This window comes from Pteronotus mesoamericanus, unplaced genomic scaffold (assembly GCF_021234165.1).
Source record: "Pteronotus mesoamericanus isolate MK-2021 breed Mesoamerican mustached bat unplaced genomic scaffold, CSHL_Meso_final contig_24, whole genome shotgun sequence".
Taxonomy (NCBI): domain Eukaryota; kingdom Metazoa; phylum Chordata; class Mammalia; order Chiroptera; family Mormoopidae; genus Pteronotus; species Pteronotus mesoamericanus.
In genome coordinates this window covers 22,566,271-22,592,016 of record NW_026555100.1, presented here as the reverse complement: position 1 = coordinate 22,592,016, position 25,746 = coordinate 22,566,271, and the positions used below count along the sequence as shown (strand labels likewise).

Here is a 25,746-nt window from a genome sequence, read left to right as displayed (position 1 = left end):
TGGGAAGAAAAGAAAGGGTAGAGAAGGCTAGCACAGAAAGAACAGAATAATATTCATAGAGAAGTAAATTAAAATAAGCTACTTTTTATATTCCTTTGTTCTGAAAATTGTATACCATATATTATAGAGCTTAGTGGTTCTTAATAAAATAAGATTTATACATCAAAGCTTTACCATAAAATTTTAAAACAGTGCCATGCCTTTTATGTGCTGTGGTTGAAAAACTTCCCAGCTCTAATATCTCTCTTAAATTTATAATCCATCCTTTGCATCCTCTGTGTTATTGGACATGTGTCGTGCAGGTTATGACAAGTTCCCTATATGCGCCTCCCCTGTGTACCCTATGGAACAACAGACCAGATCCTGTGGTTTATTCTTGCTTTAGATATTGACTAAGGAAAAAGAAATGTGTGATGTTAATATGTAGTGCAGATAGAAAGATGAAGAGTGAAATTATGGACAACTAGTGAGAAAGGAGATTTTAATAACTGATTCAATACAGGAGTTTTTTAAAGATTATAATAATGATTGCCTAAAATTTATTGTACCGCTACATAGAATAAAGTAATTCTCATATAAGAATCAGCAATTTTTTGGTCAGGAAATGTTGAGGAATAGAATTCAAGCCTAATTTGGAGAAGAGAAGCTTTCTGTGCACTTAAACAATTGTACTTTCTTTGGCGAATATAGTAAGTTAGCTCCACTTAACAATGTGGACATACTAGTATGTCATATGCAAAGAGTTATTTGAGCAGGAGTAATAACATTCATTTTTTTTGTTCTCTGTTAAAAGTAAAACTTTCTTAAGTTCACACAGTTTTTTCCCATACCTTCTTTTTTATTCAGTTTGTTGTAACAATAAATTTAAAAACATGATTATGAATTTTAATGGTAAAATACTATTTACAAGTATCCATTTTAATTAGCATTCCCACATATTTTAGAAGTCATAGTAGTAATGATAATTCCTGTGTAGTACTTTTAAATTTTCAAAGTATTTTCACATGCACTATCTGGCTTAATCATACAATATCTATGCATATAAGATAGGGTGGTTTTATTACCATTTTATACCTAAAAATATGAGGACTGAAAAGATTATATAAACTTACATATGATTGTATTATATGTATTATTAAAATATTAAAAGGCATTGCCCAGCAGATACCTATTATTTTGACTAGATAATTTTAAAGAATTTTGTGGTAATTATGTACATTTTGCTTAAATTGACCCATGATCCTACTTTTTGTTTTTGGATGTGAGAACAATTTTGAATTTAGAACTTCGAATAAATAGCAAGTAGGTAAGTAAGTGTAAAAAAAGATAAATCTGTTTATAAAAATGTTAATAGGGTAAAAAAGAAATATAGTCTTGACTAATTGAGGAACTTTTATTAAAGGGGTGAAGATAAGCATAGAAGGAAATGCTTTTCTGACATTTAATTCCTTAAAATGTACCAGTAAATTAAAAATATATCTCACAATCAATAAAGACAAGAACTAGGAAATATTAATGTACATATTCCCTGGGATTTTCCTCCTTTTAAAAATTCTTTAAAAGTTTTGTTGAGGTATAATTATTTTTTAAAATTTGTATTAAATTTATTGGTATGACATTGATATTAGGATCATATAGGTTTCAACTGTATATTTCTGTGATACTAAATCTGTATATTGGACTGTGTTCCCACCATCCAAAATCAAACCATCTCTCTTCACCATATATTAGACCCCCGCTACCCACCCACTCTCTACGTGCTCCTTCCCTCTGGTAACCACCACACTGCTGTCTGTGTCTATGGGTTTCAGTTTATATCCCTCATATGAGTAAAAGCGTATGGTTCTTAGCTTTTTCTTACTGAATTATTTCACTTAGCATAATACTCTTAAGATCTATCCATGTTGTCACAAATGGCAGTATTTCATATTTTCTTATGGTTGAGTAGTGTTCCATCGTGTATATGCACCACATCTTTATCCAATCCTCTATCAAAGGACACTTTGGGTGTGTCTGCATGTCTTGGCCACTGTGAATAATGCTGCAATGAACACAGGCGTGCATATATCTTTGTGAACACATGTTTTTGAGTTTTTCAGGTAGATACCCAGGAGAGGGATGGTGGGTCATACAGTAACTCTATATGAATTTTTTGAGGAACTGCCAGACTGTTTTTTTCTACCAGCAACGAATGAGGTTCCCTTTTCTTCACAACCTCTCCAATAGTTTTTATTGTTGATATTAGCCATTCTAGCAGGTATGAGATGGTATCTCATTTAGTTTTGATTTGCATTTCCCTAATAGCTAGCAAAGTTGAAAATCTTTTTATATATATGTTGCCATTTGTATGTCTTCTTAGGAGAAGTGACTGTTCCAGGTCCTTTGCCCATTTTTAATTGGATAGTTTGGTGTTGAGTTTTATGGGTTCTTTAGATATTGTGGATATTAACCTTTTGTTGGAGCTCTTGTTTGCAAATATCATCTCCCATTCTGTTGATTGGCTTTCTGTTTTGTTGGTGGTTACTTTAGCTGAGCAGGAGAGTTTTAGTTTGATATAGTACCATTCATTTATTTTTGCCTTACGTCCCTTGTCTTTGGGGTTGAATTCATAAAATGTTCCCTACAATCAAAGTCCACTATCTGCCCACATACATGAGGTTTTATTTCTAGGCTCTCAGTTCTGTTCTATTGATCTGTGTGTCTGTTTTTCTGCTAATATCATGCTGTTTTGGTTATCATGGTTCAGTAGTATAATTTGAAGTCAGATAATATAATACCTCCAGCTTCATTCTTTTTTCCTAGGGATTGCTTTGGCTATTTGGGGTCTTTTGTGGTTCCATACAAATCTGATAATTTTGTTTTCCTTAAAAAATGAAATTGGGATTTTGATGTGATTGTATTAAATCTGTATACTGCTTTGGGTAACATGGCCATTTTAACTCTGTTGATTTTTCTAATCCAGGAACGTGGTATCTTTCCACTTCGTTGTATATTTTTCAATCTCTTTTAATAATTCTTTGTAGTTTTCAGTACATAGGTCTTTTATATCCTTTGTTAAGTTTATTCCTAGGTATTTTATTCTTTTGGTTGCAATTGCAAAAGTAATTGGTTTGTTTTTTTTTCATTTCTTTTCTGAAGTTTTCTTTTTAGTATATGGGAAAAGCAGTGGATTTTTGTACAATTGATTTTGTATCCTGCAACTATACTGTATTTGTTTATTGTTTGTAATAGTTTTTTGGTGAGTTTTTAAGGTTTTTTAGGTACAGAATCATCATCTGTAAAAAGTTACACTTTTACTTCTTCAATTCCCAATTTGGATGCCTTTTATTTCTTTCATCTTATCTCTCTGGCTAGGACTTCCAGAACTATGCTGAGTAAGAGCAGTGAGAACAGGCATCCTTGTCTTGTTCCTGATCTTAGACAAGAAGTTTTCGGGTTTTGTTTGTTTGTTTGTTTGTTTGTTTGTTTGTTTTTGCCATTGAGCTGTGATATTGGCTGAGGGTTTGTCATATATGGCCTTTATTATGTTGAGGTACCTTCCTTATATACCTATTTTACTGAGTGTTTTAATCATAAATGGATGTTGTATCTTATCAAATGCTTTTTTTCTGCACCTATTAAGATCATATGCTTTTTATCCCTTCTTTTGTTAATATGGTGTACTACATTGATCACTTTGCATAAGGTGAACCATCCTTGTGCCCCTGCAAGGTGTAATTTATATACCATAAAATTGTATAACCATTTCTACAACCCAGTTTTAGAACATCTCTCTCTCTCCAATAATAACCCTTGTGTCTATTTGCAAGTACTTCCCATTTCCATCCCAACTTCCGGCAACTATTAACTTATTTTTTATCTCTAAATATTAGCCCTTTCAGGTTCATATTTTCTTATGCTAAATTTGTTTTGCACTAAATGTTTTTATTTTCTACATAAATAATTTTAAATCTAGTTCCATATGGTTTTGGCGGGGGTGGAGGGGAGCATGAAAGGTACAGCTACTTCATGCCTTTTTTCTTCTTGAAGACTATGATAATTTTATGGCTACTTTATACCTGCTTCACCTTTGTCGCTGTAGTCAACTGCTACAGAACTGAACTGGTTATGCTGTTTCTGGAACATGGAGTTTATGTTTGAGATATGAGGCCCATATCTCAAAGGACCATAAAGAGTTGCCTGGCAATAGAGGAATATTGGAAAATGATGGAGACAAAACAACCTAGAGCTTATACATGAGTAGAAAATCTGATAGTTGGCTTATTGGTTTACATGGCTGTGAAAGTTTTATTATAAGCCTTTTGTCTAATATTGTGAATCTGGTTAAGAACTACACCAGAGTACAGAGAAGCACACTCCAGAGACTTGGGATAGCAAATCTGATAGTTGAGCATTCTGAAATGATGTTTAGTCAGCAGCTCATCAGGGAATTTTTCATTAATGTGTTACTTGGACCTTATTCAGAGATCTTCAACACAACCAGTTATCTTTGCTGAGTTAGCTAACAGCGGCAGTCCCTATCCCTCTAACTTTCCTGCGAGGACCTTGGCATTCCTTTCCTGTGAGTCTGTGGCATTCTAATTTAAAATGGAAGTAGACATTCTAAGTGCTATGCACTAAGGAACAAGTGAAATATTTACAGAGTGTAAACAGTGGTCCTAGCTCTAGGGCTGCCTCCACTCAAGCAAAGATAAAATAGAAAAATTTAGTAGATAGGCTATAGGTTTTTGTGAACTTTTTATAATTGATACTTACTAAATTGGCAATCAATAAGACTGACTGCCAACGATCTCTATAAGTTCTACCTGCCTTCCATTGGCAAGAGCCATCTGCTACCCACCAGCTGTTATATCACCCTTTCCTACCTCCTCACACCCTCAAACCCCCACCACCCTTGGCTTCTCCTTGCAGGATCCAAACACTAAGATGTGCAGATCTCTGATAACAAACTGAGGTCTCTGTAAATGCCTCAAAAAATGACAGTGAGTATTTGGCTGATTTCTCAAACTACATGTCTAGCATGAATGAAGTTTAAAGGCAATAAATAATTCATGGTTCAGCTTTTCTCACAGAGAGTCTATGAGTTAGCCAGTTCCATTAAACTCTCATTTGTAAAGCACCAATCTCTGTGCTTTTAATTTATTTTTTATTCACCTGGTGGGCAGTAGCAAATAATGGAAACAGAACGGGCCAAAAAAACTTGAGCATGAACACAGTTCCGCTACTTGATAGCTCTTTGGGCTGAAGCAAGATATTAACCTATCTGGTAATCTTCAGTTTGTCCTCTGAGGAATCGTATGGTAATTGTATCTTCAATGGGTTGTCAGGAAGATTAAGTAAGAAAACTCATCTACTACACGGCTTGTGACACCTAATAAGAACATTATTAACACTTGCTATTATTGTTATTGATTATGAAGTATTTGTAAATATAAAGCAAAACTTCCTTCTCCCATTAAAAGTTGACTTTAGGACTAAATGAAATAATGTTTATAGATGTGTCTAACAGTTCATGTTTAATGAAGGTTTTTTCCCTATTTCTCTCTGACTTGCTGCTGAAAGCTTCACTGATTTCCCTAAATTCTTCCTAATGGAAAGTTTAAAGTTATTTAAGAAATAGCAAAGTAGGTAAATTTTTCAACCTAAAATCCTGGCTACAGTGAAGTGATTAAACATATGGGTATAGTTATATAACAGCAACAAGCTGGTCATAACAAAAAGGATAAACGCACTTGGAATCATAGAATTTATTAATTAGAGGGGAACTAAAGTATTGTGAAGGCTAAAGTCTAAAGAGATGGCTGTAGTCTCAAGAGCTAACTGATCCCAAGTGCTAGTTGGCAACCAAGTGGACATTATCCTAGAGATGATTTTATTAATCTAGTAGCTCCTATAATTGAGAATATCATTTTAGTCATCTGGGGAAAAAAACACAATTAAGACACCTTATAAAGATAAAAATTGAAAATTCAGGGCTAAATTATATAGATATTTTGTCATGTATGTTTCCTGTACAGCATTAAAACATAGAAATATTTTCTTCCCTTTTATGTATTATTAAAGGTACTTTTGGAAGGAAGAAATAGACCAAATACTGCATTGTTTGTCACTGTAGCTTCCCTGGTTTTCTCCTGTTAAGCTCAGAAATGCACAATGTGGAGCTTAGATGTTTAGGAGCTTAGCTCTGTTATTGCTTTGCCAGTGATAAATCATCATGGTTTATTTCAATCTTTCTTTGATTCACTTAAGTCAACAAATATTTCATGAGCATTTACTATGTTGGGCACAGTAAACAAACAAACAAAAAATATCACGAATCTTGGGTTGCTTCCAGACAAGTGTGAGGAGACAAATACTAAACAAGTAATCAAGAAAATATTTAGTGTATTAGCTTGTGATAAGAGCTATCAAGAACACTAAAAAAGAGAGAAGTGGGTGGTTCCCCTTTTACGTAGGCTTGTGTGAAGAGAGACTCTCTGATTAGGAACCATTTGAGTGAAGAACTCAGGGAACTGAGAGAGTGACTTTTGGGAATATCTGTGAGAGAATATTCTTGTGGAGAATAGCACAAGCAAATAACCGGAGGCAAGAGCTTGCTGTGGTGTACTCGAGGCACAGCAGGATGGCCATGGTGACCCGGATGGAGTAAGTGGGAAGCAAGGCTGAGGCGTAGCAAAGTTCCAAATGATATAGCATTGTGTAGGCCTTTGTGACAACTTTGTCTTTACCATGAGTGAGTTGGGAAGCCACTGGAGGGTTTGGAGCAAAGGGGTGACATGATCTGGCTTTGTTTTAAAGAGAAGAGAGATTATCAACGAATGCCCACTTGGTGGCTCCTTTTCATCTGAGGTCACAAAAACTCTGTAAGAGACGGAGAGGCCTTAAGTAAAGTCAAGATTTAAGTCCAGACCTGTGACCGTAAAGGCTGAGTTATTTTCTCCCACCCTATGCACAGGAAAAATGTTTGTTATCATAACTAAAGAGAATATTTTTACACCAGGTATGTGAACTGTGCAAGAGTCTTCAGTCATTTAACTAAGACTCTAAAGAGGAATATGATTTGTTTCTTCCCCTCTAAATTTGAGTAACACGGCTCATTTTTCATGCCATCTTTCCTATCTGTTCAAATTTCTGTGAGAAGCAGGTTTTCACAGTTTGTGTTTTATTAAGAACTACAACTGAATTTATTTGCATTACACCAGTCTGTCATTTTAAAGAGTTTCACAGCTGGATTAGAGAGTGCCTTTGGCTTAAGGCATTTTCAGTTATCCATTCTCCCCTCTGACCTGTCACGCAGATTCACAAATGCTGGCAACAAACTGAGGCCCATTTATTTGAAGAGCCCTCATGTTCTCTTCTAGAAACTTGCCACATTAATATCCTCTCAGATTGAATTCAATCTGTACACGTTCAAGACCCTTAAGAACTTTACTGTCCCTGCAGACGAGGAATAAACAATTTACAATGAAGCAGGGGATGGCTACTTCCGCTGAAAAGCAGAAACAGCTTGTCCCATTATTTCCTCAAAGGCTTTTTATTATTTCTTAATAATGTGGGCCTTTTGGAATTATCTTGAGGATTAGGTTACTGGAGAGCACTAGATAATAATTCTTTAATATTGCTATTAAGTGATTAGTTCTATTATCTCTCTCCTTTTTTCATTATAAATCCCCTTGTTGAATTTTTTTGTAAAACAATAAACACAGACCAGCAGCCAGTCTGAGGACTCCAGAGCCTCTGGGGCCCATGTGGGGCCTGGAGACCTTGAGGACTGCAAGGCACAGTTTGGGTCTCCCAACAGCATACCTAATAAATGAGCAATCTGTGCAAGAGGATTTCAACTATCATGCATATCTGAGAAGAAAAAAAAGTTTTCAAAATATCTTGAAAACATTTTGTCTACAACTGTTTTTCTTTCTTCTTCTTCCCTTGCCCCTTGTTCTTCCTGAAACTGGAGAGAAGGGAAAACTGGGAAGTTAAAGGAGAAGAAATAAAAGGACATACTTTTGCAGTCTTAGCAGAGAATTTGATTTGCACAGAATTTTACAGTTTAGAATGTGGACCAGGGCTAAAAAGGAAGAGTATACAGCCCGTAGGGTCCTACTTTTGCCACACTCATTTGAAGTAAAATTGGAGAAGAAATTAAATTTTGTTTCTATGATTGAAGGAGAAAAAGTATCAAATATTCTCAAACATGTTATATGAAATGACAGTCGAGTACATTTATCCTCTTCTAATTCAAGTTGGCACAAAATTATTCAGGAATTCGATTAAGTTAAAATTCATCTCATCTAGCAGAGTGAGACTGGACAATAGTTGTGAGCCCTGGATTTTAAACCCAATTCCAGCAAGGATTTGTTGTGGTGGTTGGGGTGTCACTAAAGTGCTCCATGCACCTGTTGGTTTGGGGTTCGGAATGCACCCTGTTATATTGACTGTATGGGCACTGTCTTACTCTCTTCTGCTTTTCTCTAAGGTCCAGTTGAAAAGCGAAGAATCCAAAACCTTTGCAATGAAGATTCTCAAGAAACGCCACATTGTGGATACAAGACAACAGGAGCACATCCGCTCAGAGAAGCAGATCATGCAGGGGGCTCATTCCGACTTCATAGTGAGGTAAAGACCCTGCCTTGGGGACCGAAGTCCCCAAGTCCAGGTGCAAATCAACCACATAGTCCCCTGCCACTGATACCATACACATTCATTCACACACAAATGCGTATTTAAAAAATATTTTATTTATTTATTTATTTATCTATTTATTTGTTTTTAGAGAAAGGCAGAGAGAAACATTGGTGTATGGTTGCCTCTCATGCACCCCCAGCTGGGGATCTGGCCTACAACCCAGGGATGTGCCTTAACTGGGAATCAAACCAACAACCCTTTGGTTTACAGGCCAGTGCTCAATCCACTGAGCGACACCAGCCAGGGAAGAAACATTTTAAATTTAATTTTAAGATAGTTTGAGAAAAAAAATTTGATTTTATCTTCTTTTTTGTTTAAAGACAACCAGATTCTGGGGAAAGAACATGATTTTCCCAAAGGGGTATTAGGGTGTCTAATGTTTCATTTTAATCCTCTCAGTTACTCCAAAACTCTACATAAATTTCCAGTGCTTGAAAGACAAAAATGTCAAAAATCAAACTCTTTTACCTTTAAGCATTTGAATATATATTTTTTTAATTTTAAAAATGAAATGACTATTCCACCTCAGATTTTTTTGGAGAACTAATAAGAAAATATTTGGGAGTATATTTAATGCTGAAGAAGCTTTTCTAGTTAATTTGCCCATGGCATTTGCTGAAAACAGGATATAATATGAACGTTAAGAGAACAGAGCACAAATTTCATTCTTCTGTATTTGCAAATATCACCTACTTCCTATCTGTCTACACTGGATGTATATAACCACTAAATATTGCTCAAGAGTCCATGCTTGAAATACCAACCAAATGGGAATTGGAGAAATTCCAAGAAGCCCTCTTTGCCCAGCATCACTGGGAGTAATAAATTTCGAAGGTGAGACTAATGCCCTAACATGTGCAATTCTTAGTCATGAGCCATTGCCTCCTTTCCCCTATTTGCAAATTCAGATCTCTCTTATCTTTTTAATAAAATGTAAAGCTTGGCAAATCAAGAGTAAGACTCTAATCATGGCCCTCAAAACATTTACAGGCGTTTGAAAGGCAATAATGTTTATAACTTTTGTTTTCTTGTTTGCAATTCACAGACTATACAGAACATTTAAGGACAGCAAATATTTGTATATGTTGATGGAAGCTTGCCTAGGTGGAGAGCTCTGGACCATTCTCAGGGATAGGTAGGAGTTTTAAGAAATTTCTATCATCTCTTTAAAAATGTAGTTGACTATGGTGGTCTGTAAGAAGAGACAATTATAAAGTATAAAAATAATATTTACATTTTAACATGTGCTTATGTTTCAAAATATAACATAAATATGGGGCACAACCCACTATACACATGATTTACTATAACTATGAAACTCACCGTGTTTCAGATTTGTAACTAATGGTATAGGCATAGCCCACAATAAAAGTAGTACCTATTAAGGTATGTATAAAGATCATAGTTTAACTTAATTTTGGTGAATCAAACAACTGCACCTAGAATTCATTCATTTCTGAAATGTGGAGAGAATTAGAATTGTTGTATAATTGCAATCTGGATTAACTATCAGTTTAATTGCTCTATTCCTTCTCCAGATGATCAGTCTGCCTTTCCCAGCACTGAGAATTTTTGCCAAAGTAACTTTTTCCTCTACCTTTACATTACTCTTTGGTTTCAAAACTAGCGAACATATTCAGCCATTCCTTTCAGGCGTTAGCTGGTCTTTGGGAAAAAAAAAAAAATGAATCCACTTATAAGTATTTCATGTAAACATGTAAACAATATAATTTAGAGGTCCATGTTTTTGTCATTTCAGGGAAAGTAAAGTTGCTCTAGTTTGTGGTTATTTGTTTTTTAATTATGCAAAATTAATTTTCCATCTCATATGCAATTAGCAAATAATCTCTTTAAAAATATTCTATAAAATGACTTGGGAGATTATTACCAACCCTAAGTATTTACTTAAAAGAAAGACCACATAATACTTACCTGGCAGGGGAGATACCATGATCACGAAGGTGGTTTTCCCAGGGCGAGGCTTATCCATTGCACTTCGGATGTTCCGGCCCCTGTGATTTCCCCAAATGTGGGACACTCGGCTGCATAATTTGTGGTAGTGGGGGACTGCGTTCGCGCTCTCCCCTGAGAAGGAAAAAAAAAAAAGAAAGAAAGACCACAATTTTCTTTTCCAGTGAATGATTTTTGATCATTTCCTATGAATAATCTAATAACATTAAAAAATCATCCTTGTTCCTTTGAACATTCAGCTTTAGACATCTCTTCTCTTTCTTTGTTACAGTCTCACCTCTCATACTCTTTCTAATACTCTACTGTAGTCAGCCTTTATGTTCCCAGAAAGCCATGTTATTTTTTTTTTGACAACTTGTTACTTTATAGATATCCCAGAACAGAACAAGTGGTTCTGTGCAAACTATTGATTTGAAATCTCATTCCTAATTGTGTTCTTACAGTACCTTATTTAAGGTAAATCAGCATACAGGAGAACACATCATGTTGGCATTAGGGGACAGGGTTAACATCTATACTATGGATTATTACATTAATATTGTTAGTTAATATTTGAGTACAGATTATGTTCCAGGCATTCTGATAGAGGCTGGGGATACACAGAGAAACAGATGTGGTCCCACTTCTCAAACTCACAGGCTCTTGCACAAGCTTAGTATTCTCATTTGTGAGTTTATGTCTGGTTTATTCTAATATGGTTCTATATAAAATAATATATACTATATATTATTTTGACCCGATCTTTCAATCTACTGATTTATTTGAAATCTCTACTTTGTTCTAATTAGGAGATTTACAGGTAGAAGTAAACATGAAAGCAATAATAAGCACATAAAGAAAGGAACAACTATTTTAAACTTCTATTAGCTTTAACTGGACAACAACAGCATAAAAATAGATGTAAAGTCCAGTTGTGAGGCATCAATCTTACATAGGCATCCAATTTTAACTTATTATTTGAAAGAAAATATTATTTTCTACTTTTCCCTATTTAACTTGCGTTTGCATTTTCTTGGTTCATAATTGCCAGCCAAGGCTTCTGAGTGAGATGCATTTTGATCTGTCAGGGCAGCTATGGGTTGCTATTAAGAAGCAGCTTATTTTGGGAGCAATACATGGAAGCAAAATATCAATGAATTGTCCATTCTCTACCTCCAACAGGCTGATTTGTTCTTTTCCCTTTTTTATCATCCTTGGGGTACACAGTTGCTGAGCCCCACCCCCCATCCAATGTACGTAATATTCCCTGAGGAGGCATGATCTCTAGAAACTGCAGCTACCTGATTCCACCTAAAGATTCAGGAGGGCAGAAGCCTCTACGTTATAATCAATGACATGGTTTTTTTGTGTCCCAGAAAAAAAGCAGTAAGGGAGAAGCTATTTGGAAAGCATTAAGGAAATGTATTTGAGTTAATTTTGAGAGGGCCCGATGTGACCGATTCTTTACTGATACGCGGTCATAGCCCCGAGGCTTGGGGGTTTAGCTCAGCCAGTCTCTCTCTGAGAGCAGCAGTCACTCTCCTCTCACCTAGCACCTGTCACGACCATTTCCCGCCTCGCCCTTTCTTCTTATCAGCATGCAAAGGAGACGCAGAGGAGTTTCTATTTGTTATCGAGAAGAATTAAAATGATATCATATGTATGAACAGAATTGGAAGACTATTCAATTTGTTTTTACTTTGAGATATGAACTATAGCAATGACATGTTAATTATTGCAATCACTTTCCTGTTTCCTCTTACTATTTACTATTTAAATTTACTATTTACTGATTACTATGATGGTTTATCTTGTAGTTTGTGACATTTTGCTTGCCATAGATTTTCCATAAATTCTGTTCCATTATTGGAGGAGGTTGGTACAAACTATATTTTATTTACCTTTCTTCCATAACACTGAAAGATTTGGAAACCCTAAAACTTTTTAAAAAATGTAGGTGGTTAAAATGATTTAAAAATATATATATATATTTAAATATTTATATTAGTATAGAACATTAGTGTTTATATATTAGTATTTATTACATATTCTAAACTACTGAAGTTTAATATTTCAACTATTTACTTCATTTGAAAGTTTTAATGCATATGTCAGTTTATCCAAAATTTCTTAAATAATTGCTTTAGGAACCAACATTTCCAAATCATGCACATCTCACTTTGGTCATGTGTCTTTCTGGATGTGTTTTCTAGGCCAGGAAGTGACTTTCTATGTTTATTTTCCTTGATTCCAGCTCTTTTGTGGAGAGTAACTTATTAAATTAAAAAAAAAAAACTTCAGTTACAATTGACATACAATGTTACATTAGTTTTAGGTGTACAACACAGTGATTAGACATTTATATAACTTATGCAGTGACCCCCCAATAAGTCTAGGACCCTGACACCATACATAGTTATTATATTGACTATATTCCCTGTGATGTATATTACATCCCCATAACTATCCTTGTAAGTGTCAATTTGTACTTTTTGATCCCTTTCACCTTTTGGTCTGTCCCCCAACCCCATTTCACACAAGTGCGCCTTGTGTGTGTGGGCCCTCCTGTTGCAGTGACTCTTGATCGCCACAGCCACATCATGGCGGGATTGATCCTCACACCGTCTGAGAGAGGGCCGCTACTCCCGCAGACTAGCTGGTGTGCAGGCACTGACCCCATGGAGCAGGAGTTGCTTTAGTGACACTCTGGTGCAGCCCAGTCTGCCCTGGGTTTGTCACTTGTGGTGCTGGCTAGGTGGTGCTCCGGTGTGGTCTGAAGCTGGCCACCCAACGTGTTGGTTCTGGAGGTTCAGAGGGGCTCCAATGTGGGCCAAAGTCAGCTGCTGTTTGTGTCTAGCATAGGGCCACCCAGTGGAAGGTGCAGGGTGATCTATGGTTGGCTGCCTCTTGTGCTGGGCTTGGAAGCACTTGGGAAAAACTATGCTGAGAACCGAGGCTGGCTGCCGCTAATCCTGGGCTTGGATTCCTTTGGTAGGCACCACAATGTGGGCTGATGCCAGCCCTTTATGGTGCCAGGTTTATGGCCACTTAGTTGAAACTATGCTCTAGGCCAGCAGTGGCCACAGCTTATGCCAAGCGTGGGTCCACCTGATGAGAGGTACAATGCAAAGTGAGACTGGTCACCTCTTATGCCAGGCTTGGGGGCTCTTAGCAAGAAGTAAAGGTCATGCAGAGTCTGGCTATTGCTCGTTTGGGGTTTGTGGGCCTTTGGAAGATTTTAGGAAAGTCTGCAGGTTTAGCTGAAGCAGGGCACTTTTGTGGGGGAGCCACTGGAAGAGGTTCAGCCAGACATGGGAGGTGGGTGTTGCTGCATCTCAGGGAACCACCCTGGTGGAGAGAATGCTGTTATCCAGGTTAATGGGGAGCTTAGATTCGGCATGTTCCTGCACCTGCCAGCATGTCGGTCCCCAGAGATAGCCGCCCTGACCCTTGTTTCTCCAGCCCTTACCCTGAAGCCAAGCCATTCAGTTCCTCCCCATGTGTCCCTGGCACTCTGAGCTGCTGCCTCTGCCCTGGGGCCCAAAGCTAGTGGATCGTGAGTGAGCCAATCCATGCACGGCTCCTAAAGAGAAACGCCTGGTACACCAGAAGCACTCGGTCTCACTCGGAATGCAATCCCCACTGGTTTTCACAGTCAGATGTTATGGGGACTCCTCTTCTCGACATTGGCATCCTGGGCTGGGGAGCTGGGTGTGGGGCTGGGCCCCCTACCTCCTCAGGAGGAACCTCCAGAGCCAAGAGATCCCTCCCGATTCTTAATCATGGCACGTGGGTGTGGCACCTGCTCTTTCCGTGCCTCTGCCCCTCCTACCAGTCTTGACGCAGCTGCTTTTTGATATCCTCAGTTACAGGACTTGTGTTCAGCTAGTATTTAGGTAGTTCTCAATGATGGCTTTGTATAATTTAACTGTAATTTTGATGTGGTCATGGGAGGAGGTGAGCACAGCATTTTCCTACTTCCCATCTTGACTGGAAGTCGTATAGAGGTGATTGTTTATATTCCATTTTTAAAAATTTAATAATAGATGACATAGATTGAAAATATTTCAAGAAGATGAATGTGTTTTCATAATCATTTACCGCCCCCCCAAATTTTATAATGGGCAAGGAACCTGCGCAAGCTGCAAGGCACTTCATGTTCATACACTCATTAATAATTTCTATTACTAGTCAGTGAAAGGAAAGAACTTATCTTTTTTGTAAGAAATGCTTTGTCTTTGTTACATTCTGTCATTTCAGGACTCAGTTTATGTCAAGTGGATTAAACATTGTGATAAAATTTTAATATGTGTCTGTCAATATGTATACACAACCATCTAATTCTCTCAGTAAAATCATTATATAGTGCCACCTAGTCAAAATAAATATTCATTCCCCAAAAATGTATAAGAACCTATCCCTTACTTGTAACTGAAATGACAGAATTGTCAAGGCATAATTTATTATTTCAAAGAGCTATGAGGCAGTGATTTATTTCTTTAAGCAACCTTATAAGTGTTGATAAAACAAGCTTTCATTTGTGTTTTAGCTCAAGTTTACTTTGTCATTCCCAATTCTAATAGTAATTTTTCATTTTGAGTCACCCTAATACAATGCTTTGTGACTGCTTTCTAAAAGAATTATCTTAAAATCCTCAAATTACCTACAGCAAAAGTTTAATGATGACACCGAGTTGCTGGTGGATAGTTTGGGTTCATATATTGTGTTGATTTATCATATAACATGGAAATGTGATTGAGTTAAGGTTTTCATTGAATTATCAAAAGGAGTTACAGATGGATTTATATATGGGAGATGCTCAATATAGATCTGTTGAACAAATGAGATCAGCTTTCTAAAACCTGAATTCCAAAATGGCTCAGGAGAAGAGAAACCATGAAACAAATAAACAGGTGTGTCAAGACCTGAAGACCCAAAGATGTATAGCTCGTGGTCAGTCCACCTCCTGATGGGGGAAAAAAAAGGAGCATGTCAATTGGCAGAAAATAAAAGGGTAATTTTTGCCCACACATTTGTGAGAAGCATGGGAAAAGTGAAAGGAACAGACATGAGCAGAAGGCTCCTCAAAGCTGGCAGCTAGCCTTAGCAGTGAGAAGAAGCAGACACTTGGTAACAGTGATAATTAGTGTTGTAACCTCCCCATTCCCATCCCTCCAAAACTTCAGACCCAGCTTGTATCAGTTTTTCTCCATTAATATAGTGGCTAAAGAAGAGGTTTTTGTGCTTAATTATAATGGCTATTATTTATTGAGCACCAGTTGCATGGCAGGCACTCATTTTAAATGTATGCATCAATTCATGTATGCTCATGAAAACCCAGTGAGATAGTTTCTGTTATTAGTCTAATTTTGCACAGGAAAACACTGAGACCCTGGAAGGTCTAGTTAGTTGCACAGTAAGTGAAACCCAGATTTGAGCTCAGAATTCTTGTTCCATATTCTTAGCCTACATCCTCCTTTAATGACTTTGAGTTCTATTAAGATTTTTTCATCTGTGAATAATCAGGTTATTCAGAATATAAACATGACTACCTTTCAGCAGCGCTTTCATGAGAAACTGATCTCTCACATAAGTGTTTACCCTCCTTACAACATTAACAATGCATTTGTCACTTTGGTCACATTAACAACTGAGTATTAAGGAAAACATATGTTACCCAAAGTCCCAACTGCAGAAATAATCTCTTCTAACAGTAATCAAGAATTGGTAGGCTTTTCAAAAGGTCCACGCAAATTACAATTAGTCCTGATACAAAGATGTAATCAATTTTCTTATTAAAAGAAGGCATAGTATGAAATAAGACAAGGCTGTATTCCATGGGCTCTTTTGTTTTGCTTGGGCTTTGCAGTGCTCTCCACTGAGGACTGACATCATAACACTAAGTAGCTAAATCTCCATGTTAATAGATCAGTAATGATCTATTATGGATGCTTACTATTTAAGGCAAATAATCTCTCCAGTTGAAAGGAATATACTGCTCTTGACAGACAAATCTACATAATTAAGCACAAAGAAGAAGGACCATAAAGATATACTACCTTAATCCCTTTTGCAATACACAGGATTATATAGTATTAACTTTGCAAAGGTAACTCCAAGCAGATGAAAATGTCAACATAAAGCATATTATTTATTTCCTAATATAGATGCAGTTCTTCTCAAGTGTTTCTTGCCCTTATAATTCACATTTGTTTTATTTGGATATTGTTGAAGAGAGATACTAAAATCTCAGTAATCATAGTTAAATGTCCTAGTTATCTAGAAGAGATATCGTCATGCTTCAAATTTCCTTCAGAAGAAAAATTTCGTTTGGGATGAGCTAATTATGCCAGTGACAACTCAGGGGCATTAAGAGTTGACGTGAAGAATATCTTTCTGGAAGACACAATATTTCTGATAAATGATCTGAAAATTGGCTGCTTCAGCCTTGGATTCACTGATTAATTTTATACAATAGCAACCATGTTTCATTTCCCCTTTTGTTAGCCTTTACTTCTCAGTATTGAAAAAGAAACAAATGTCATCAAAATGCAAACTGACATCAGTGACTCTCACGACAGCAAGTTTTAGGGCTCCCCTTTGTTGCACACTACCCAAAACTGCCTGGGTGCTCGTCTCGCATGTTAACCTCGGCCCCCTCAAGAGCTGATGTTCACACTAATGTCCTTGAATTATCACAGAATGATTAAATTGTGTTTACCACTGGGAACAGAGGAAACAAATCATAGTTTATCTTTTTAAGGAAAGAAAATAAACTGTAAAGGTTCTCGCCTGGAACCAAGGAGCTAACCTTAGATGTCAAGGTTTTTCCCTTTATTATTATTTCATTAAATAAATCCACAAGGCAGGCAGAGAGAGAGCATTTTCTTGCTAAACATCATAAACAAGTTAACTAATAACCTTTCCCATCCAATTACCTTTTTCCTTCTAATTAGCTCTATTTTTTTTCTTTCTAGTAAGAAGGTAGTGAGGTAGGAAGTAGGTATTGTCTTGCTGATGGAAGTTTCAAATACAGAAGAATATTTAGCTTGTGATATGATTGTATCAGAAGTAACACAATTTGTTATGAAAGTGGTTCTTTGAAAATATTAACTTTCAATCACATTCTCATGAGCCATATCCATATTATTTAGAAAGATTAAAAAACAAGTCCTCTATGAATAAATACGACTGAACTCATAAACTCTCCTTTAAAACACACCCCTTGATAGACAAGCTCTAAGATAGGATTTTTCTCTCTTTGCCCACGACTGTAACTGTGCCTTATTCATTGTAGTGGGCCATTAGGAGGAAGCTGCCAACTACAAAAAACATGATATGTGTTTCAACTCTTCCTCAGTGTTTTCAGGAAGTTAGATTAAACTCTCCTATTTATAACAGCAAAGAACTCCTTGACTTAATCCCCAAATGCTTTTGAAAACCCAATACAATAGCAATCATAGGACATTTGGCCAGTAGGATTTGGTCTCTGGGGTCAAATTTTGGCACAGGGATATAGTGCAATTAGCAATAAAACCTTATTAGGTGAACTAATTTCTTATATAATGTTCATTCCATTTTCTGTATCTCAGAGGTTCATTTGAAGATTCTACAACCAGATTTTACACAGCATGTGTGGTAGAAGCGTTTGCCTATCTGCATTCCAAAGGAATCATTTACAGGGACCTCAAGCCAGAAAATCTCATCCTAGATCACCGAGGTTACGCCAAACTGGTTAGTGTTATTCACACATTTTCTGCCCTGCAGTTTTAAAATACTGGTGTATAAAGTTGTGTTCATTTGCTAACATAAAATCTTATTTTTCTTTTTACATACGAGAACTTTCCTTAAAAGCAGGTTTGAGTGTTACTGTTCTTAGTGAACTACTCTTCAATGATATTAGAAATTAAACTGGCTAGGTATGAATTAATATTATCGCGGCAAAACATGCTAGAGTAGATCCATGCTTGCTGGCATGTGTTCGTAGACCTTAAAGAGCTTTGTAGAAGTTATTTTTCCATCTGGCCTTCTGCCATCCAAAGGGAAAAGGTATTTATATGGAAAATTATGGATCATTTTAATATTTTAAATTTGACAATAATGCAATTGGGAAAATTGGGCTTTGCAGATAATTTTATACAGACCAAGTTAATAGTAGTAGTGTAATGATAATAATAATTTTTAAAAATTGGTCAAGAACTTTAAAGACTTACTATGGAAGGTAAGTTTTTATTTATTTATTTATTTATTTATTTATTTATTGCATGACTTTTGTAGGCTTTGATTCTCTCAGTACCTGATATAATTTTTCAACTTTTAGAATTTTTATTCAGCATAAGATTTTTCAAAGAAACCAAGTAAAATGGCAGTTAATTATTTTGTATTCGCAACCAAATTGTTTTAGAAAAAAATAGATTTTCTGCATTTGAGGATCCTTCTTCAAAAGGTTTCTAGAAAAATGAAGGAAACATTTTCACATCTGTCTGTGATTACTAAGAGCAGTCATTGGTCTCATAACTTTGTTATTAGTTCTTTTAATTAAAGTGTTTTCTAAATTATCACTGAATGAATTCTCAGTTTCCCTTAATCCAGCAGAAATTCTGTACTCGTATACTCTGAGAAATACGGTAAATAGGTACAAGCAGTCTTTTTAAAATTTTGAGTAACGGAGAAATTACTTTGTGCTGGCCGGCGTGGCTCAGCGGATTGAGTGCCGGCCTGCGCACTGAACGGCTGCAGTTTGATTCCCAGGCAGAGCCCGTGCTCCGGCCACAGGCCAGGGCTCTTTCAGGGGTATGTGTGAGGTAATGGATAGATGTATCTCTCGCACATTGCTGTTTCTCTCCCCCTTTTTGTTCCTCCTTTACCCTCTCTCTAAAAGTAAATAAAGAAAATATTTTTTTAAAAAGAGGAGAAATTATTTGTTTATGGCCCAACATCCATTGGCATAAATGAAGGAAGAATGGAAAGTGTTTCCAGAAAGAAAATTTGCCTTTATTTTTAATGATGTGAATTTCATCCTTTACTTAAGTTTCAACTTATCCCATTGAGAGCAAATTTGCCCAGGCAGGCTTTGTTTACAATATAGATGACTCCTTTTAGAAGACAGGATTTTAACTTACATCTCTTTATTCTTTTTTATCATCAGTGTACTTCAGCAAAGTAACTTCTTGCTTTTAAAACTTAATCATAAGTGGCTTGAAATATCTTGTTTTTCTCTCTTTGTAAGGTTGATTTTGGCTTTGCAAAGAAAATAGGATTTGGAAAGAAAACGTGGACTTTTTGTGGGACTCCAGAGTATGTGGCCCCAGAGATCATCCTGAACAAAGGCCATGACATTTCAGCCGACTACTGGTCCCTGGGAATCCTAATGTATGAACTTCTGACTGGCAGGTATGGGCATTGATAGAGAGCTGCTGAAGTAAATAGACTAGAAAACAGCTACACACTCCTGCCTTTGTCACTCTCATTAGACCATCTTAAAGCACATTTCACCATATCTTGTTATGACTCTAGTTATGCAGATGAGCAGGAGTTCATAAAGCAAAGTTTAAAATGATTCAGATGAGGGCAATAAACACAGCATCAGCTTTTGGATTCATAATTGCTAATTCTTTATACATATGTGAATATGGAATGATCCAGTGTCTTTCTGTGAGATCTTTGAGCTTCGTCATTTAGCCTGCAATGGAACAGGAGAAATTATAGTCATAAGATTATCTAGGGTCAACTCTTTATATGAATAAGAGGCCCTGTTAGCAATTGTTATATCTAAATGAAATTTGAATGCTTTTCAGGTCTTTTATGTAATAATATTATAGTCGTAAACGACTAAAAAATGGACTGTGGATACTACCAAGTATAAAACAGACTAGAAACATTTCAATGGAAGGAAAAACAAATACACCACCAAGCCATGCACTCAGGACAATGGGTAATAGGGTCATTATGATCTAGTTCAGAAGGCTGGATTTATCCAGAAAGACTTTGAAGAAGAAAAGACTACAGCTGGGCCTTACAGTAAGAATTCTGAGAACAAGCAAGGGAAACAGACATTCCTGGAAGTGAGACGTGGCTTAAAAAGAGATGCTGTTGTGGGCAGAGACATGAAGATGGTTCATGTTTTAAAATGACGGGAAATCAATTAGTTGCCTTTCAAGGGTCATGTTTTCTATACCTGAGTATTTAGATTCCATCCAGAGAGGGAATCATTGAGTACTTTCTGACAAAGGAATGACATGTGTTGTGATATTTAAAGAAAAACAGCTAGCAGAAATGAAACGTGTAGGACAAATTGGAAGGTGGATGGGGAGCCTAGCTTGAAGATCATTTTAGTAATTCAGATTTGGGATGCTGAGAGACCAGAGTAAGGTAGGGAGAGTGGATAGAAAGGGATAAGCATGAAGTGGGATGTGAAAGAATTAATTAAGAGAACTTAGTAGTTACAATGAAAATGAGAGGAAGACTGAAGACCTTTAGACCCACTGTTCTTTGTGAAAAATCAGTGAATATATGAAGCACTTAGAAGAGTGTTTAGAATGTAAGAAGCCCTTCATAAATGCAAACAGCTACTACTGCTACTGTCATTGCCAGGAATAGTTATGCTGTGTTTTTAATTTTATTTGTAGACATTTTAAACTATTACTCTTGAAAATTACATATTGATTTCAAATTAATTCTCTGTGACCTAACCTCGTTGAATTTAACATACATATATATCGTATGGATAGAGAGATAACCTTTCTGGTGTTCTTTAAATGTTTATAAAAACCAATTATATAATGAATGGAAAAAAACTATTAACTAAGAATTAAAATATTAATCATTGATAACTACAGTAAGCGTTAACCATGATAATTTCTATTTATCCTTAGTCATTTAATTTTTTTCTACAATCATTATTTATTTATTGAGTGATAAGGAAAAAATAAAACCAAACTTTTAAAAATTTAATATACTAAACTGTAAAGAAATCCTTAATAAAAGAATTCTTAATTGTTTCAAATTGAAATTTCACAGGTCACAATATCTGACTGCCATATAGTGAAACTAGAAATTAATACAAGGATTTAAAAGAAAAAATCTTAACACTTGAAAATTTAAAGATTACCTTTCTAAGTAACTATAAGGCCATAGAAATTTTGGGATAGTAAACAGTAATAAATTAATAAAGCACTATAAATCATAATCTGTGTGGTATGGCCAAAGCTGAACTTATTACCCAAAATACTTATATCATAAACAATACTTATGATTAAAAATAAATGGTCTTAGGATGATATGGTTCAAAATGGCAGCAGAAGAGGATCCTGAACTCACCCCCTTCCATGAACACACCAAGTCTACAGCTATATATGGAACAACTCTTGCGGAAAAAAACAAACTAAAAACTGGCTAAGTGATTTCCATACATTGGGTGAACAAGAGAAGGCCCATGGTGAAGAGGGTAGGAGAGGCTGGAACACAGTCTTGCCATAAACCCACAAAGAAAATACCAACCTACAATCAGGGGGAAACTCAAAGTCAGAGCTGCGGACTGCAGAGCAAAGGATTTGAACTCCACATTGATCAACTCCAACATTAGGCCCTACATCCGAGAGATGAGTCCCTCAAACATCTAGCTTTGAAAACCAACACCCACGAGGCCAACAAGGCTACAGTGATAGGAAAAATGGCTCTACAAGGACTCCTGCACTCGGACTCACTTGCTTCAGGGCCCAATGCACAAGCAGCCAAATGAGGGGTACTGGACATTGTATGGGAGACACTCATTTGCTTGTCTTGGAGTGTTGGCCTGAGTGGCAAGTACCGGATGTAAGACACATCTGGGGACCTGCTGGGGTGCTCTGTAGGGACAGAGACTGGCAAGTACAATCTTTGTGCTTTCCTTCCACCTTGCTCCAGTTGATGAATTACATTTTATTTTTAATTTTATACTTTCTTTTTCTTTTTTATTCTTTCTCTCTTTTTTATTTCCTGGCTGGTGTCATCTCTATGCCTTCCCTCTGCCTTGCTCAAGCCACTGGGCACCATGATTGTGCCCTTTTGCTACTGCTGTCCAGCGTGCCAGTACCTCCCAGAGGGGAGTCTAATAGTAAAGTAGCAGGGTGTAAAATTAGTATAAAGAAAGCCCTCATGTTTTCATACACTAATAACAAACAGTCCCACTGCATCAAAAAGGATGAAATACCATGTTCATAGATTGTAAGGATTAATATCTTGAGAATGACCATACTACCCAAAGCAATCTACAGATTCAATGTACCAATGTACTCCTATCAAAATACCAATGACAGTCTTCTCATAACTATTAGAAAAAATAATCCCAAAATGTATGCAGAACCACAAATAGCCAAAGCAATCTTGAAAAAGAAGGACAAAGTTGGAGTTATCTCACACCCTGATTTCAACCTATACTACAAGTGTATAATAATCAAAACAGTATATAAATAGGCACATAAATTAATAGAACAGAATTGAGAGTCCAGAAATAAACCCTTGTTCATATGGTCAACTAATTTATGACTAAGCAAGCAAGAATATACAATGGAGAAATAATAGTTTCTTCAACAAGTGGTGTTGGAAAACTGGACAAATACATGGAAAAAATGAAACTGGACCACTTTCTTATACCATATACAAAAGTAAACTCAAAATGGTTTAAAAACTTAAATGTAAGGTCTGATACCGTAAAACTCCTGGAAGAAAACATAGGTAGTGAACTATTTGACATCAGCCTGAGTTATATCGTTTTGGATATGTTCCTTCAGTCAAGGAAAACAAAATTAAAAATAAACAAATGGGACTTCATCAAACCATAAAGTTTCTGCACAGTGAAGGAAACCATAAAGAAGAACACAAAGACAACATACTGAATAGGAGAATATTTTCACAAGTGATATATTCTATAAGGGTTGATATCCAAAATGTATAAGAAATCATACAACCCAATAACAACAACAAAAAAAATCCTCTAAAGAAGATATACAGATGTCCAACAGACATATGAAAAGATGTTCAACATCACTAATCATCAGGGAAATGCAGATCAAAACCACTATGAGATACCACCTCATACCTGTCATAATGGCAGAAGAGAGTATCATGATATATTTAAGATGTGGGGAAAAAAAGAAAATAACTACCAACCAAGAATATTCTATCTGGTGAAGTTATTAACCAGAATTGAAGGAGAGATGAAGTTTTCCCGATGAGCAAAACCTGAAGAAGTTCATCACCAGTAAACCAGCCTTCCAAAAAAAAAAAAAAAAGTTAAGAGACTCATTTAAATCGAAAAGAAAGGGTACCAATTAATAACAAGAACATATGAAAATAAAATATCACAAGTAAAGTTAAACATATGGTAAAACTTTAATCACTTAAAGCTAGTAAGCAAGTTAAAAGACAAAATTTGTAAAAAATTAAAAATAACTAACGACCATAAATAAAGGATATAGAAGATAAAAAGGTATAAAATGTGACATGAGAAACATAAAATATTGGGGAGGGGATTCACAGCTTTAGAATACATTCAAAGTTGAATTATTATCAACTAAACACAAGGCTGTTACAAATATAAATTGTTATAGATTAAGCTTCATGATAACCACAAAACTAAAACCTATATAGGTACCCAAAAGATAAAGAGAAATTAATTTAAGGATACCACCAAAGAAACTCATCAAACCACAAAGGAGGACAGGAGGAGACAAAGAACAGAGAGGAACTATAAAAAAGCCCCCCAAAATTAAGAAAATAGCAAGCAGTACATAGTTATCAATAATTACTTTAAAATGTGAGTTGACTCAATTCTCAAATCAAAAGACAGAGTGGCTGAATAAATTTTAAAAAACGAGCCATTTATATGCTGCCTACAAAAGACTCACTTCAGATACTAGGAGTAAAGGGATGGGAAAAGATATTTCATGCAAATGGAAACCAAAAGAAAAATGGGGTAAGGATAGTTATATAAGAGAAAACAGACTTTAAACAAAGACTATAAAAGAGACAAAGTCATTACATAATGATAATGTGGTCAATTCAGCAAAAGGACATAAAATTTGTAAATATTTACACACTAGGTATAGGAGCACTTAAATGTACAAAGCCAATATTAACAGAGCCAATGGGAGAAATAGCATACGATAATAGTAGGGGACCTTAATATCTCACTTACGTCAATGGATAGATCAAGTCAACCAGGGAACATCAGCCTTTAATAACACATTAGACCAGATGAAGTCAAGAGATAACAGAGAACATTTTATCCCAAAGCAAGAGAATATACATTCTTCTATTGTGCACATGCAACATTCTACAAAATAGTTCATCTGTTAAGCCACAAAACAGGGTTTAATAAATTTAAGAAGATTGAAATTATATCAAGGATCTTTTCCAACTACAATGGTATGCAACTAGAAATCAATTACTAAAAGAAAATAGGAAAAAATCACAAATACGTGAGATTAAATAACATACTACTGAACAACCAATAAGTTATTGAGGATATCAAAAGAGAAATAAAAAATTATGAATAAGCAAAAGAAAATGAAAATACAGGTTTACACAATGTATAAGATGCAACAAAATCAGTTCTTAGAGGGAAGTTTATAGTGATAAATGGCCAGATCATGAAACAAGAGTAATCTCAAATAGATAATCTAACTTTACACTTCCAAAAAAAAAAAAAAAAAGAACAAATGAAACCAAAAGTTAATAAAAGGAAGGAAATAAAAAACAGATTAGAAACAGATTACATAGAGATTTTAAAAGAAAATAGAAAGGATCAATGAAGCTAAGAGCTGGATCTTTGAAAAGAACCTTAGCTAAACTCACCAAAAAAAAAGGACTAAAATAAATAAATATAATCAGAAGTGAAAGAGTATACCTTACAACTGATACCACAGAAATAAAAAAGATTATAAAATTACCACGAACAATTATATGTAAAGTGGACAACTGAGAAAACGGATACATTTTTATAAGCATACAATCTATTGCAATTGAATCATGAAGAAATGAAAAAAATAATTAGGCTGATTAGTAGTAAGAAGATTGAGTTAGAAATCAAAAATTTCACAAGAAACAAAAGTTCAGGACCAGGCAGTTTTA

General features: G+C 35.7%; 1 protein-coding gene and 1 non-coding gene across 6 annotated transcripts in view; both read left to right on the top strand.

Moving 5' to 3' along the window:
* Nucleotides 1-25,746, top strand: part of PRKG1 (protein kinase cGMP-dependent 1) — a 1,177,478-nt gene that overhangs the window by 1,137,344 nt on the left and 14,388 nt on the right. For all 5 annotated transcript variants that reach the window (XM_054572784.1, XM_054572783.1, XM_054572786.1 and 2 more), the window contains 4 exons: nt 8,477-8,616; nt 9,731-9,820; nt 18,228-18,369; nt 19,865-20,028. In XM_054572784.1, coding sequence (XP_054428759.1) covers nt 8,477-8,616; nt 9,731-9,820; nt 18,228-18,369; nt 19,865-20,028 — 536 coding nt within the window. The remainder of the gene's footprint in view (nt 1-8,476; nt 8,617-9,730; nt 9,821-18,227; nt 18,370-19,864; nt 20,029-25,746) is intronic.
* On the top strand, nt 10,610-10,773 carry LOC129070034 (U1 spliceosomal RNA). The gene has a single exon (XR_008529057.1). It is a non-coding gene; the product is annotated as a U1 spliceosomal RNA (small nuclear RNA).